The sequence below is a fragment of the Neofelis nebulosa genome, chromosome 8, assembly GCF_028018385.1.
Source record: "Neofelis nebulosa isolate mNeoNeb1 chromosome 8, mNeoNeb1.pri, whole genome shotgun sequence".
NCBI classification, from domain to species: Eukaryota; Metazoa; Chordata; class Mammalia; order Carnivora; family Felidae; genus Neofelis; species Neofelis nebulosa.
Window position 1 is genome coordinate 130,883,100 of NC_080789.1, and position 17,125 is coordinate 130,900,224.

The 17,125-nt window shown below is 42.0% G+C and overlaps 1 protein-coding gene across 5 annotated transcripts in view; it reads left to right on the forward strand.

Annotated features, from left to right (window-relative positions):
* The window catches only part of CCDC3 (coiled-coil domain containing 3), a 194,840-nt gene that overhangs the window by 25,124 nt on the left and 152,591 nt on the right, over positions 1-17,125 (forward strand). For all 5 annotated transcript variants that reach the window (XR_009247785.1, XR_009247783.1, XR_009247784.1 and 2 more), the window contains exons 3-4: positions 12,558-12,605; positions 13,136-13,318. Coding sequence is in view for 2 of the 5 variants with exons in the window: in XM_058681885.1 (XP_058537868.1) it covers positions 12,558-12,605; positions 13,136-13,282 (195 nt within the window). In the remaining 3 variants the exon portion in view is untranslated. The remainder of the gene's footprint in view (positions 1-12,557; positions 12,606-13,135; positions 13,319-17,125) is intronic.

Consider the following 17,125-nt stretch of genomic DNA (forward strand, 5'->3'; position numbering starts at 1 on the left):
TAATATCGTGGAATCATGGAAATGTAGGTGAAACACAAGAGATAGCCTAGTAAAGTAGCCCCCAAATATGGAGCTGACATGGGGAACGTGTGTGTGTGTGTACATGTGCTTGTGATGAAAAATACTTTAAAAAAAGGTAAAGAGAAAATATTGTAGAAGAACCTATAAAGGGATTAAAAAAGTTGGAGATGAAAGAGTGTGCTCAAGTAAGCATCAGACTAGGTTTGAGAGTTAATATGGAAACTCCAGAAGAAAGGGTCCTATTCCTCTATTTCTGGCGGTCCTAATAAAAGGCGACTTGAATATCAATGAATATCACATGAGTACAGGATTAGGAAAAATGACACCAAGTCATCCAGAGCCAATTCAATGGAATTCCTTTCAAGGGAGTCTTCCTGTACTCACAAAGACCAGGAAGATCCATACCACACACAGTACCTGTTAGGGATGGGGGAGTCATAGCTTCAGGTTCTGAAGGAGGATGTTCTGTACCGCAGAAAAGGAGAAAAGCAAAAAGCAGAGTTGAATTGTCCTGGTAGACCTATTGGGTTCACTTTCTATTGAAGCTTTAAAAATCTCCCACTGAAATGAAGTCTGCATCTGATAAGGTGGAAGATAAGAAGTTTTTTGGTTTTGTGTGTGTGTGTTTTCCTGCTGCAGTTGGGACATCTATTGCCCAGGTTAGAAGCTGCTTCCAGAGCAGGGCCATTGACTTAGTTTGAAAATGGTTCTCTGTGTCCTGTGTCCCCTACCTGGAGACCCTTCAAAAAGGAAGACAAAAGGAGAGCATTCGTGACGTATTCCAATGATCGTACACAGGCGACCCCTGGAGACCAGACTAAGACTCTAGGAGTCTTGCCCAGTCTTGACCAGGAGGATGTGGCTTCTCTCAGGAATTGTGCAAGTTCTAAAACTCCCAAGTGAAGTGATGCTAGAGGCAGAAGTGTCATTGAGGCATAATAGTATATGATTATGGGCTTTGCAATACCTCAATTTCAACGGATTTACAACATTGCTTGCAATAAATAAATGAATAAATAAATAACCCTTTCTTCCAGGAGAGTTGATTTCTTACAGAAGGAGTATGATACCCAGGTTGGTACAAACTGGGACTTGATTACGAAATCTATGGAGAGGAACAGTATTTAATCCACATTATACCAATTCATCATTCAAATAATATCTTGTAAGCATACTCTGACAGGCCAGTAGCTCTCAATTTTGTGTGCTAAAGGATTACCTAGGGTAGGTTATTAAAATATAAATTCCTACCCCAACTCCAGATATTCTGATTGTAGAGACTGGGGGTAGAGTTTAGGAATTTGCATTTTAGAGATAATTTCATCATTTCGAGTAATTTAGATGCAGAAGATGGAAAGACCTTCCTCAGAGAAATATTACCCGAAGCAAAGGCAGAATTAGTCAGAGAAACCTCTAAATTTACTTCCATTCATTCATCCACTTCCTCCCTTTCTTCTGAACACGTAATGCACCGAGCACATAATGCACTGAGCACTGAACACATACTGCATAGTGCCCTTCCTTTGTACTTGGTGCTGTGGGACATAGTAAATATGAGGAGACTCAGTTCCTTCCTTAGAGGAACTTATATCTAATGCCTGATACAGATATGCATTTACATGTGAATGACAATGTCAGGTGGTAAGCATTGCATTTGTAGAAATGATGTGGAAGTCCAAGATCATTGTAGGGATTGAGAAGGAAGTCATGTCCATGTGAGCTGGCATGCTTGGGACAGCAGGAAGGGCTCTTTGGAGGGGGTAGGACATTGCCTGGGGCCTGAATGATGACAAGTGAACAGGATATTTGAGATGTAGGAACAGCATTCGCTTCATATCCTGCTTATTAAGCAAGTATACTATTATCATCCATAAGCCTATGCTAAAGATAGCAGAGTGGCAAAGTACGGCCAGGGATTAAGCTATAATCTCATTAACTACCTTCAGAGAAGAAATAAAGGAGGAGAAAGCAAAAGCTTTTGAATCAGCAACATCGTCTCCTTGTTTTTTTCAATATTCTGTTGCCAACGGAACCATTCTCTACTTTGCTAAGTTAATAAATAGTAGAAATGCTTGACATGACATGTTTATTATGTATAACTTGCTTTTCACACAGATTCATATCTATTTCATCCAGCTGCCTTCAAAAAGTTAACATTATAAGACACACGACAAGTATAGGCAATTAACATCCTAAGAAGAAGAGTAGGACTGTTTGAAGCCACGGAAGGAAGATGACTTAAATCAAAAATCATGTATTTAACAAAGCAATCTGTATTCCTAACACTTCTGTTTAGGCATGGTATTTTTCTTAGCTATATTTTGCCTATTTCTTTAGGTAAAAAAAATTTTGATCCAGCTACCTCGTTCCCCTTCCCCAGCTCTTCTTACCAGTATCCTACAAAGCATCAGAAAGCAAATATTTAAAGTATCTTCTCACTGGGCATGTAGAGGAGTGGCATTGCTACCCCGCCATACTTGATGGGAAAGGACACAGACTCTGGAGCCAGACAACTGGGTTTTTAATCTTAAGATCCATCACTTCCCTTCTGGGTAGCTTTGGCAAAGTTACTTAACCTTTAGGGGCCTCAGTTTCCTCGTCTGTAAAGCAGACATAAATAGGATTCTTATGATGATTAATGAATCCATACATATAAAAGCACTTAGAAGAGCCCATAGCTCAGTCAGTGTTAGCTACTGTCATGAGCTCTGGTGCAAAGGAAGGTTCACAGGGACAAGTTTACTGGGATATATAGGCAAACTGGAGAGGTATTAATATATATTTGAAAACCAGCTATAATATGGGGCTAAAAATTATTCAACCCCAACCCAAGAAAATTATATCTTCTTTTATAACAAAACATTTAGCCTATTTATAAGAATGTGTAATATGAAATCATATAACACATTTAAATTATGAGAATAGCAAGACTAGGGATATGAAAGTACTGGAGAAGAGTCTAGTACAACAATGCATACATGGCAACTTAGGTACGTGCAGTGGGTGAACCACACATTTGTCTTCAAGCATTCTGGAAATCACTGCAGAAAAGGGGAACGTGATGAGCAGCAAGATAAAAACAGTCCAATTATTCGGAAGAAACATGGTTATTTACACAATTACTCACACTGTTGTGATCCGAGGACACTCGCCAGGTCAGCTTAGGGTGAGGCTGTGTAGCACGATACACAACGTCTTCAGCAGCTTTTTGGCAAAGGAGCTACAGGGTTTCTCAGGGCTGCTCCGATGACATTCCTCAAATAAGAACCCCAAGGGCATTTCGGTAAAGCAGTTCTAGGGGGAGATGGATTGTGGGGCCCAGGTGCTTGGCTGCCTATCTGTCTTGCCTCATCGAGAAGATTTTATGATACCTGCAACACCTGTAACTTTTCATTCTGAGTTCGGTTTCTTTCTTTCTTTTCTTTTCTTTTTTAACTGTTTATTTTGAGAGAGAGAGAGACAGAGACAGAGCATGATCAGGGGAGGGGCAGAGTGAGAGGGAGACACAGGATCCAAAGTAGGCTTCAGGCTCCAAGATGTCAGCACAGAGCCCAATGTGGGGCTTGAACCCATGAACCGCGAGATCATGACCTGAGTCCAAGTCAGATGCTTAACCGACTGAGCCACCCAGGTGCCCCATGTTTCGTTTCTTAAAAGCCATTTGCAACTATTTTCTCATTGAAGCCTCAGCTTCTGAAACAGGGATGATTAAACCCTTTTTATAGATAAAGAAACTGAGTCCAGGAGTGGTTGGACAGCTAGAACATGGTGGGAGTGGATTGAGGTGCTGGCTCCCTGAGCTCATCTGGACCGTCAGCCCTGACCCAGGACAGGACATCTCAGAGCCCTGCTCCCTCTGCCACATCTTTTTATCCACCAACCTCTGATTGTTATGCCTGCAACTCCATTGAGATTGGTCTGGCAAAAGTCACAGATGATATTTTTGTTATCAAATTCAGTGACCTTTTTCTCAGTTTGCTTTTTTTTTTTTTTTTTCAATTTGAACAGTCAGTTATTCACTCTGTGGCATTTTGTCTTCCTTTGGTTTGGGGAGAACTAGATACTCCTGGACCTCCTCCTACTTCCCTACTGCTTCTGCTCATTAGCCCTTATGAGCAGCTTCTCCACCCGCCTCCCACATGTTGGGGTCCCCAGGGTGCCACCTTTGGCCCTCTCTTCACACTCCCTAAAAGAGCCAATTCTGTCTGACAAATCAGCTGCCACCCTGAAAACAGCAATTCCCAAACTTACAGAGTGAAGTCACATCCTGTATGAGGCTGAGTTCTAAGATCAGGATCTGTGGAAAAATAACGTTTCTTCAACATGAGACTGGTTCATTGTTTTTTTCAGTTGAATAAGAAGACAAAACAGCTGGCTTGAATTTGGAGCTATTATGTAGAAAAGGACGTTTCCTTACAGACAGGAATGATGCTTGGAGTAGTGAGGTGTTCATGTGGTGAGGATATACAAGGGAGGAGGAGAGGCTCCTATCTCCCATTTCACAACCTGTTTAGAGCCTACAACTTTGGGGGGAAATGGCAGAAAGAGGAAATTAAATAGTTCTTCCTTTATTTATGTTTATTTTGAGAGAGAAAATGGAGGAAGGGAAGAGAGAGAGAGAGAGAGAGAGAGAGAGAGAGAGAGAGAGAGAGAGGAATCCCAAACAGGCAATGCACTGTCAGTGCAGAGCCTGATGTGAGGCTTGATCCCACGAGCTATGAGATCATGGCCTGAGCCAAAATCAAGAGCCAGATGTTTAACTGACTGAGCCACCCAGGTGCCCCTATTATTTATTTAAGACCAAGCACACACAGGTGAATTTGTGTGCATTAACAATGATTCCATGTGTCTCCACTGCCTGTTCACTGAATATCTTCATGTGGTTGTCCCACAAGATTCCAAACTCAACACATCCAATATTTCTCATCTTTATTTTACACTCAGTTTTACTTAGATATAGCAATATACCTGCTCTGTAGTAGTCCTGTTATAAAGATACTCCCAAATTTTAGTGGCTTAATCAATAAAAATTTATTTCTTATCTGTGTAACATTCTAAGGTAGGTCAGGAGGTGGTGGGTGAAATGGGGCACAGGAGGTCCACTCTACAAGGTTCAGGGGTCCAGACTCAAGAAGGTTCTGCCATCTTCTAGGTAGCTTCCAAGATTGCCTTGGTGTCAGCATGCAGTCAGGAGAGGGGGCAGAAGAGAGCATGACAAGGGCACATCTACGTTTTAGTATTACACCACTTCTGTTCCCAGTCCACTGGGCCACCTAGACACCAGGGGAAGAGTTTACATCCCAACACTAAATCTGCACCATGGGAGGGAGCATAGTACTGCATTTTGATGGAGAGGTCTCCATCTGTCATTCTCCTTCCTCCCCATTAGAAATTTGTTCTTCAGTATTTTCTGAGTCTTAATTTTCACTTTTGTTAAAAAGCACCAACAATTGTGCTCTTCAAAGGGTTTTTGTGAAAAGTGAGAAAACCTGTGTAAAGCAATTAGAATGTGTCTGACTTCCAGTTGATGCTCACAAGTGGGTTAACTAGTATTGTTATTAATTAGTTGCAGAATTTCATCAGTAGCCCCATTACACCAACCTAGAAACTCTCTTCCCTCATCAGAACCACCAATAAGTTGGTGAGTCCTACATACCTAATTAAAAAATACATGCATATTTATGTCTTTAAATGCAAGAAACATGTTTCTGATAAGAAAATTGAAACATACAGATTTGGATATTTTTTAAAAAGAAAACAAAAGCCACTCTCCTTGGCGGATCCAATGTATTTATATGGCTTCAACTGCCATCTTTAAAATGGGTCCTATATGCCAGATGGACTTAACAGATATGTTCAGAACATTACATACTAAAACAGAAGACTATATGCTTTTTTCAAGTACACATGGGACATTGTCCAGAATAGATCATGTATTAGGCCACAAAACAATCCGTAGCAAATTTAAGAAGATCGAAGACATACAATGCACCTTTTATGACCACAATGCTAAGAAACTAGAAGTTGACCACACACACACACACACACACACACACACACATCTGGAAAGAGCACAAGTGGAGGTTATGTAACATGCTACTAGACAATGAATGGGTCAGCCAGGAAATAGAAGAAGAAATAAAAAATACACAGAGGGGCGCCTGGGTGGCTTGGTCGGTTAAGCGTCTGACTTCGGCTCAGGTCATGATCTCACGGTCCGTGAGTTCGAGCCCCGCATCGGGCTCTGTGCTGACAGCTCAGAGCCTGGAGCCTGTTTCGGATTCTGTGTCTCCCTCTCTCTCTGCCCCTCCCCTGTTCATGCTCTGTCTCTCTCGGTCTCAAAAATAAATAAACGTTAAAAAAAATTAAAAAAAAATACACAGAAACAAATGACAATGAAAACACAATGGTCCAAAACCTTTGGGATGCAGCAAAAGTGGTCATAAGATGGCAGTATATGGCAATACAGGCCTACCTCAAGAAGCAAGAAAAATCACAAATATGCTAACTTTACACTTAAAGGAGCTAGAAAAAGAAGAACACACAAAACCTAAAACCAGCAGAAGAAGGAAACAATAAAGACTAGAGCAGAAATAAATGATATAGAAACTAAAAACCAATGGATCAGTGAAATGAGGAGCTGGTTCTTTGAAAAAAATAATAAAATTGATAAGCCAGACTTAGAAAAAGAAAAGAGAAAGGATTTCAAATAAATAAAATCACAAATGAGAGAGGATAACAACCAACGACACAGAAATACAAACAGTTATAAGAGAATATTATGAAAAACCATATACCAGCAAATTAGACAACCTAGGAGAAATAGATAAATTCCTAGAAACATATCAACTACCAAAACTGAAGTAGAAAGAAATAGAAAATTAGAACAGACCAATAGCCAGCAAAGAAATCAGTAATCAAAAAACTCCCAAAAAACAAAAGTCTAGGACCAGATAGCTTCAAAGGTGAATTCTACCAAACATTTAAAGAAGATTTAATGCATATTCTTCTCAAACTATTCCAAAAAATAGAAATGGAAGGAAAATTTCCAAATTCCTTCTTTGAGGCCAGCATTACCCTGATACCAAAACCAAATAAAGACACCGCTAAAAAAGAGAACTACAGGCCAGTATTCCTGACGAACATAGATGCAAAAATTCTCAGTAAAATACTAGCAAACCAAATCCAACAATACATTAATAAAATAATTCAAGTTGGATTCAATGAAATGTTGCTTCACACCTGTCAGAATGGCTAAAATCGACAATACAAGGACAACAGGTGTTGGTGAGGATGTGGAGAAATGTGTTGCATTTGTGGTGGGAATGCAAACTGGTGCAGCCTCTGTGTATGGAGTATGGAGTTTGGTATTTCTTCAAAAAGTTAAAAATAAAACTACCTTAGGACTGAATAATTGCACTACTCAGTATTTGCCCAAAGAATACAAAAATACTAATTCAAAGGGATATATGCACCCTGATGTTTATAGCAGCATTGTCTACAATAGCCAAATTATGGAAACAGCCCAAGTGTCCATTGATGGGTAAAGAAGATGTGGCGTGCGCGCACACACACACACACACAGTGGAATATTACTCAGTCATCAAAAGAATGAAATCTTGACATTTACAATAACATGGATGGAACTAGAGAGTATTATGCTAAGTGAAATAAGTCAGAGAAAGACAAATGCCATATGATTTCACTCATGTGGAATTTAAGAAACAAAACAAATGAGCAAAAGGGGAAAAAAAGAGAAAGAAAAAGAAAACCAGGAAATATACTCTTAACCATAGAGAACACACTGATGGTTGCTAGAGAGGAGGTAAGTCGGGGGATGGGTGAAATAGGGGATGGGGATTAAGGAGGGCCCTTGTTGTGATGAGCACGCGATGATGTGTGGAAGTGTTGAATCACTAAATTCTACACCTGAAACTAATATTACATGGTGATTTAACTCAACTAACTGGAATTGAGAGAAAAACTTGGAAGAGAAGAAAAGGGTCTTATATGACTGGATTAGAACTCCCAGCTGGAAGGGATCTAGTCAAGTCTTCTTGTTCCCTCATTTTATTTATTTATTTTTATTTATTTATTTATTTATTTATTTATTTATTTATATATATGAAATTTACTGTCAAATTGGTTTCCATACAACACCCAGTGCTCATCCCAAAAGGTGCCCTCCTCAATACCCATCACCCACCCTGCCCTCCCTCCCACCCCCCATCAACCCTCAGTTTGTTCTCAGTTTTTAACAGTCTCTTATGCTTTGGCTCTCTCCCACTCTAACCTCTTTTTTTTTTTTTTTTTTCCCTTCCCCTCCCCCATGGGTTTCTGTTACGTTTCTCAGGATCCACATAAGAGTGAAACCATATGGTATCTGTCTTTCTCTGTATGGCTTATTTCACTTAGCATCACACTCTCCAGTTCCATCCACGTTGCTACAAAAGGCCTTGTTCCCTCATTTTAAAACTGAGGAAACCATAGCCCTGCTAATGACAAAGCTGGGACTCGAATCTAGGTCTTTTGACTCCAATCAAATGCCCCATTGTCATTAATGTCTTCCTATATAAGAACATTCACATGTTCCTCTTGATTTTCATCCCTGTGTTTACCTCCTAGTTTGATGTCACAGAAAAATAAAGTCAGCTAAAACCCACTAAGCAACTCGTCTCCCCTGTCCTCACAGTTATTGATTGGTGTCTGTTGGATGAAAATGGCTGCTGTATGAATTTCCTCTAATCTCCCCTGGTTACCAAGCCAGTGAAAATTCCAGAGTGCTAAATTCTGGCTCTTCAAACATGGTTCCTGGGGTCCCCAAACCTTCCTGCTTTTTATTATGAGCAGCATATGGCACTGTGCCCAAGTCTGGAAAGATGTTGAGGGAAAATGCACTCAAGTTTCCTGCAAAACCCTCCCTTAGATGCAGGGAAGGCAGGCTCACCTTCCCGGCTTAGAGTGCTCACAGCTGAGTGTGAGCTGGTTCGAAATGTTGGGGCAGAAGCTGGTTTGTGACTGAGCTCGCTTCCTCACCTCCTGGGCGCACAACTGGACTATATTTCTTGGTTTCTGTTGTAGTGACTGAGCTGCGGCCAGTGCATTGTGGGAGAAAGTGATCTTTCCATTTCCAGGCCCGGCCTGTGAAAGTCTCCTGTACTTTCCCCCTCTTCTAGCTGGGTGTCAATGCCTAGGATGACCCTGGAAACCATAGGATGGAGGTAGCAGAGTTGGCATCAGCCTGGGTCCCTTTACGACTGCACGGAGCTGAGTACCCTCTCTGATTTGGGCCCGCATTGGGGTGCTACATGAGTATGAATTACTGAAGTCCTCTATACTTGAGTCTGTTAGGCAGGGGGACCCACTCCCTGTCCTCATGGATCTTACGGCAAAGCAAGAGACAGAAACACAAAGGATTAACTAGTTATTGGCATTGATATTGAGTGGGGGACAAAACAGTGGGAGCAGTCCATTTTTCAAAGCGTAAACTGAGTTTATAAGCTGAGTAGATTTAATCAGTAGCTGGAGGGGACCACAGGGGAGGAGCCAAAGCATTCCAGGCAGGGGAGAGTGTGCACAAAGACAGGAGTGGGGAATCAGGAGCATAAATAGGAGGAACGAGAGCACTCTGTGATAGCTGAGTTGAGAGCAGGCAAACCAGGTGAGGCTCGCCCTGGCTGAGTCCTGTGTTCTTAACACGGCTACCTGGCTGTGGTAGGCGCCACGCTGTGCCAGATGACACTGTGAGGGCTGTGACTTTGGGACACCCTTATGAGGAGCAAAAGAGGCAGCTCCTATTTTGATCTGAGTGGTGTAGAAATGGAGCGTCAGATTTGGGTTTGTAAGTGACATAAGAATGACGAGTCAACATCCTTCACTTGTAGACGTGGTAATCCTTCTGTTTCTATCATCTCCTGTTTTTCTAAAAAGCGTTAAGGTGGGCTCTGTGTACTTTTATTACATAAGTCAACCGTCCAAGTTTTTCTCTCTCTGATTTTAACCCTCTGACCTACAGAAACAGAGACAAAAACAAAAACAAGTAACTCCACTTTCAGACCACTGGTATTAAAGAAAAGTGAGGTTTTATCTTTTTGAGAGTGGAGGCAAACACCCTTCCCCCTGACTCCACCTCCCATTTGGGGGGCAAAGAGTATCCAAAATTGCGTGTGCAAGAAGATCCATTGAGGGGCAGGGGAAAAAACCCACTGGAACTTCTATTTTTTTGAAAAAAATTATGTAAGAACATTTAACGTGAGATCTCCGCTCTTGACCAGTTTTGAAGGTCACAATTCCTAGGTATTGTGACCTATGGGTACAATATTGTACAGATATTGTGTGTTTTTTAAAATCTAACCATACTTAATATATAATCAATGCAGACAAATAATTTGTAAATAAAAATATGTATATGGAAGGTACCTGATGAAATCAGGTAAGCAATCAACAAAGTTTGGAGAATTTCATGCTGGTAGTCTGCATGTTCCAGGTTCCTCCTAAAATCCCGCAGGAGGGGCCCTCCTATCCTTACCCTCAGGTGAGCAGCGGAATACCTTCTGTGGGAGGAACTCAGGGAAGTGAGTCCCTCCTGTCTCCTCTCCAGCAGCACATTCCTTGGCTCTGGTTCATTTCTGCTTTGTCTTGTCCTGGCAGAACTTTTGGTCCTGAAGTCTGCTCCTGCCCAGTAGAGTACTTTCCCTCCTGTGTGGTGACTCCACTGTTACCTTTCTGCTATGGTCCCCAGCCCTCCTTTCTCCCTTGGGTGGGACCACTGAGCCTTACCTGTCTCAGGCACACCACCTCCTGACCTCCTGCCCACGATCTCCAGCAGCCAGCTGCCCGCCTTTACACTAGCCCTGCCTTGGCAATATCTTAAAGGACTAGTGCTGCTCCTAGTGAGTGTTTCTGTGATTTTGAAGGAATAGTGATAATACAATAATAATAGTAGTGACAACTGCCATTTGTATGCCCACTAGTGCCTTGTGCTTTACATGATCATCTCCAATGCTGATGGCTTTGTAAGGGGTGGACTGTCATTCTCACTTTTGGGATGACACAATCGAAGCTGAGACTGTAAGCCCAAATATCTGAGCTGGGATTTGTAGACAAATGACCTGTCTGCTACCAAACTCTGGATCTTTCTGCCACACTCCAGGGCTATTCTCGCCAGTACCCAGCATAGCGGGGCAGGGTGGGGAGGGTAGTTCCATTAACGTCAGATCAGTGCTGAAATGGCCTTGCTGGGTGAGAATTGTCCCCTTCTTCTCCAAGCAAACAATCTAATTTGCAGGCTGTGATAAAAATAGATAAATAAATACAATGGTTGGAAATACTTGAGGTACATCTGGGACAGAAAGGAATTTTAACGTCTAGAGCTTTGGGTAGTGCACATGTTGCCCTGGGCCCAGAAATGACCCAAGGGCTCCTTCCTCCTACAGATAGCCCCCCTGGGTGCAGGAGCCTAGCCCCACCCGGCCAGTCCTGCCAGATGCACTTCCCTCTGTGATAGGACTTGCGGGCACAGCCACATCCACTCCCCCCACCCCACCCCTTCATGAGCATCTGGGGCCACGACAGAATGTTTCTCTCTACTCTACCTCACACCCAGCTTCACACCTGGGCTGATTTCCCAATTTCACTTTTCCACCTTTCAGATTTGTGGTTGCCTCTCCAGCAGAATCAAAACAACAGATTTACACAAAACTCTCTGGGTTTGGACCAGAAAGTGTCCTTGAGCAACATGTTTATTCTATGCTTCTCTCCCCTACCCTTAGCTACTACCTGGGAGAACCCATGGAGAGGAAAACTGACTTTCTTGGGAAATAGGCAGAGGCATGCTGAAAATCTGCTACAGCTGTCCTCCATACCTGGGATACATTTAGTCAGAACATAATGCACCCACTGCCCAAAAACAGGGTGGGAGTCCCTTCCTTGCCGAGGGAAATGGAACAGCCCCTGGCTGCTGGTACATTTGCCCCCCCCCCAACAGGATGGGGACAGATGGGTGATTGAGGGTTTGGGAAAATTCTTTCCCTCAAATGAGGATCCAGCTGATAGTCCTGCTGCGTGTTGCTTATTTCCAAGCACTTCAGGGTGGTTTCCTCTGAACTTTAGCTTCTAGGACCCAAGACCTGGAGGGTTGAGACTCTTTTTTGGATCACACTTCCACACTCCCTCTTAAACTGCAGGCCAACCATTTGATTTCTGCTGCCTTTGTCCTCCCATAAAAGGGATTTGGGGGCATAATTCTTTGAGAAATCTCAAGTGCTTTTAATCAAAAACTACTTTTGATTCTTCATCTTTTTTCTTGCAGCTATTTTGAGTTTTGTTCTCCTCGGTTTGTGGAGGCTTCTAAAAATGCATTAGTTTCCAGCTTCACAGGTGAGAGCCGAGGTCTCCAAAGAGCAAAGTGGATTCTGGCTGAAGCTGAGTCAGTAATCAGCTTTGTTGGCCTTTGACTCTACCCAATTTGCTTGCTCTGAGGAGGTGTGTAGAGTGAATGTACACACAGAAAATGTGTCATGGTTCCTGTATTCCAGGAAGAAAGATGCCCCACAGGCTCACTCTCCAGCCTTCTTTTCCAGCAGGTACTGACCAATTTGTTTGTACTTTGAGCTCTAGTCAAGAATGGAGAGTCTAATTGGATTTCCATACTAACCAAAATGTTCAGAGCTTGTATACAGAATACTAATTTCTAACTTGTCATCTTGTAGTCTTTCTGGTGAAAAAAGGGAAAGGGTAACCGGGCACATTTTTGTGTGTCTTTAGTGGTGATCTTTAGAGGGGTCAGATGCCTAAGATGCCCCAAACAATGGGCCACGTCAGGTGACCTGGCCCTCATTCCCATGCTTCTCTCTCCAGCTGTGACACACGAACTTTGTCTACTCATAATCATTATTATATAGCTGACTCTTCATGTTTTGCAATGAAAAGATGGAAAATTCAAATGAGATGGTTAAAATCCACATAGCTCTAGATATAATGAAAAACAGTCGTGTACTGAGACACAGTGTCTCTCTTTACACACATACACACATCCCACTCATCTATGTTTGGGTTTTTACTTTGCATCTGATTATAATCCTCTTTTGGCTTGTTCCATACTGCCAATAACCAGGGGACCCAGAAGGACAGCTGGGAAAGCAGCAAGATGACCATCTACGTGTTGTCCTTTGGGAATGACTTTCAAGTTCATGGCTGCAGTGACTGCTACCCAAAGTCAACAGCACAGAAACCTTCCTGTTATATCAGAACCTCTATCTAAAAATGGATTGACTCAATAGGAAAGCTACAGCAAAAGGTAATACTTCCTTAGTAGGTATCAGTCAATGGAACAAACCATTCTTGGGTCTTGGTCCCTCTGGAGGGTTTTTGAGAGATCTATGGTTGTCATGAATAAGTCAGGCCATGTAGACAAGACAGGAGATTCACCTTGGAGCTCTTAGGACCAAAGCAGATTACTAATGTCTCTTTATATATAACCAAATATTCTTTGGAGAAGATGGGACTGGATCAAGTTCGTTTGGGAAATTCTGCATTAAATAAAGTTAAATGGATTTCGTCAGCCTTTAAAAACTCAGATTTTATTGTGAAAGTCTTAAGTGGGGAAAATACCAGAAAGCTGTTCCCAAACTTTTTTGACCTAGAAGTTCCTCTTCACTGGGAATCTCTAACATTTCAAAGGGCCCTAAAATCCCACACCACCCAGTTTGGAGAATGCTATTTGGAGAAGTCAGAGAAGCCCCAGCTGTCCCAGGTCACCAGCTCCCCTGAGACTCAGGTTCTAGCCCAGTGGGCTTCACATTTGGGTATCCACATCCTTGGGGATGCACAAAGGCTTGCTAAGAGTCCAAATTCTAGGTTCATCACTTTCCTCCAACTGCTCTGCCCATTCCTGTGAGCTGTTCCTGCAGGATACAGTGCCTCCTTTTGGTTCTTGCACAAAGGCTGTTTTATAAAAAGGGGGGGGGGGTCCTCTGCCTCCCCCCTACTTGTGATGCTGCATTGCCCCAAGGTAGGCAAATCTCTGGGGTGCCCAGCAAATGCTGTTTTTAAAAGACAGTGAATGAGTCTATTGACTGAGTAATCTTTTTACAACTCAGATGATTTCTACTTCTTTGCTTTCATGCAAATTGAGGGAAGACCTAATTGAATTGTAAGAGAATTAGATCAGTTTCACTGATAGATCACCATATCAGAAGGGGCTTGGTAATTGTCATAGCTATGATAAAATTCCTTCCATTCTAATTTGGTTCTATAAAAATTCTATCATAATGCTTACAATAACTGTAACAACAATAATTACAAAATGGGAATAATGTTAATGACAGACCCCATCTATTTTTAGCAAGAAGTCTGATGAAGAGTAGTTTTTCCAATAAAATTTTACCTTTTATGGTGAATAATTATTTATAAAAATTGTATTTATAAAAATTGTTATTTTCATAAATTGTTTATTAGTGATACCCATAGTGACAATTCAGTTTAGAAATATTTCTTTGATACCTAGAGCTATGTAGTCACAGGAAATTTTAGACACTAATTTCAAATTAATTAAAATGTGAAAGATTAATTTCAAATTATATACGTATTCTTGCTTCAGATAGTTATGCTTGATCAATAAAAGTGTTTCAGACGTAAAACATCACATTATCATACATTCATGTGTGGGAAGTGGAATGGAGATATAACCTCAGGAGTAAATGAAATAATTTTTTGCTTGTTGGCATATACTTAAAATGAATTATGGGGGCACCTGGGGACTCTACCGATTAAGTGACTGACTCTTGGTTTCAGCTCAGGTCATGATCTCAAAGTTGGGGAGATTGAGCCCCAGGTTGGGCTCTGCGCTGACAGCATGGAGCCTTATTGGGATATTCTCTCTCTCTCTCTCTCTCTCTCTCTCTCTCTCTCTCTCTCTCAAAATAAGTAAATAAGCATTAAAAAAAAGAATTATGGTGGATATCAAATCGCTATGGTATTAGATTGCACTGGAAACATTTTTGGAGGTCATATGAGTTTTATTTTTTAGTGTTCAGTGTCCATTCAGCAGCAGTTATATCCTTGGCAACTATTTAAACAATGAAGAAATATTTTAGATGTTAACTTCAAAGGGTATGAGAAGACATGTAGCTTTTAAAAATTATTTTCAGGGGTGACAAAGCAGGAAGTTGAAGTCTCTGTGTCCAACAGCCCATAAGGAGAAGGAAGAGGCAGGTCCAGAGATGGCAACATTTAGCCCATATCACACTCCCTCCATCTATGGAGCCCTCTCTCTAGTCTGGCACCCACATCTATTCATCCAGCTCTAGGTCCTTCCCCTCCCAACCTAAAGTCCCACCTTACCGCTAATCTCCTCCTCCCCCTCCTTCTCCTCCCCCTCCTTCTCCTCCCCCTCCTTCTCCTCCCCCTCCTTCTCCTCCCCCTCCTTCTCCTCCCCACATCACCTAGCCCCAACACTCATTCCCTTTAGACTTGATAACCAGCCATACTAACTTGGCCTTGGGACACCTCTTGGTCTGCTGCCTCACACTCCCCAACTCATTCTTGCCACAATCCCAGAAACCCTCAGACGGTAGGAAGCCCACAGCTGGTTCTGACCTCTGAGCCCCAGTCCACCTGTCACCATCTCAATAATGAGCATTAATCTGTAGGTTTGCAGTTTTCAAAGCCCTTCCCTCTTTGTATTCCCTCATTTACTCTTTACCACAATCTGCCACATTAGAGAAAGAAACTGGCGCTCAGAGGATTTAATTGATTTGTAAGAAATGGTGGAGTTAATATTTGGATCTGGGTCATCTGTCTTCAAACTCCTTGCTTTATCCACGATGCGCAGTGCCTCTGGAGATTCTTTTTTAGCTCAAGGTCAAGGCAAACCAATTGGGATCTCCTGAGTCTGGAGTGGTCCACTTCTCAGTGCCCTTATTGAGCCTGCCCCCTGGAGATGGTGGTGGGTGTCAGCACAGTGTCCTTGTCTGCTGGCCCCTCCCTGGGTTCTCCATCAAGATTCTCCGCCAGAACCTTGGAATAGACTTATGGACAGTGAGAGGGAGATCAACACATACACATACTTGATGCAGAGCAAGATATGATGGTGTGGAGCCAAGACGAGATGACTATAAACAAACATTCACATAAAAATGCACAAGATTTGCCGCGAGTGGTGTTTTAGTCTGTGTAGTTGTACCAGAAATAACACTTGGTTGGAAGTCAAAATACCAATCATCTAGCTTCAGTTTTTATTTTTAATCAAAGACAAAGACTTTTAGAAACTGAGAGAAGAAGTGCTAAATCTGTTTCAACTTAACTCAAGAAGTCTAAATTAATAGGTATTTCTGGCTGGAACAAGTTGACTTTCACTATTTTTCATGTGTTATTTTTGAAAACTTTTGGGGGGAACTTTTCTTTTTTTTAAAGTGCATTCGGGCTGCCAGACCTATGTATTAGAAAAATAAAATATTCCATTTTGGAGGCTCGATTTTTGATTCCTCTGTGTGAGGTATTTCACTGAGGCTGAGCCCTCAAGAACAATATAAAGTTAATTGGGATTTCTAAAAGTGATGGATTCTCTAGGTTGTAAAGGAGTAAATATGTAGCTAAAATGTATGGTAAATAATTTTAGGCCTCTTAGCACACACAGAAATAATTTACTAAAGAAAGGACTGCAGCATTGTAAACAGCCTGGGATCAGACTCAGTGACCACCTGCAAGTTCCAGTGTGCAGATGGCTAAGAGGTGAGCCACCTGGAACTTATTACACCTGTTCTCATTGGTTGGCTCCAGATGTTTACTTCTGAGTGAGCTCAACTGGATGGTTACTCAGGTTCCACTGATAGCTGGGATCTGCTTGCTTTTGTCAGAGTTGATCTAGGGCTGGTGAATGTGTTAACACAAGCTGACCCGCTTACAAATATTAAATTCATGCATGGAACTTAAAAGCAGATCTGGGTGAAACAGTGGGTGGGGGCCTTTCTCAAGCAAATCCTGGAGGACCCGAAGAACTTGCAGATGGTTGTCCCTTGCTGGTTCTCTCTGCTCATCTCTGGTTCTGATATGCCCTCTGAAATGTCACTGAGCACAGGACAGACTTGCCTGAACGTAGAACTTA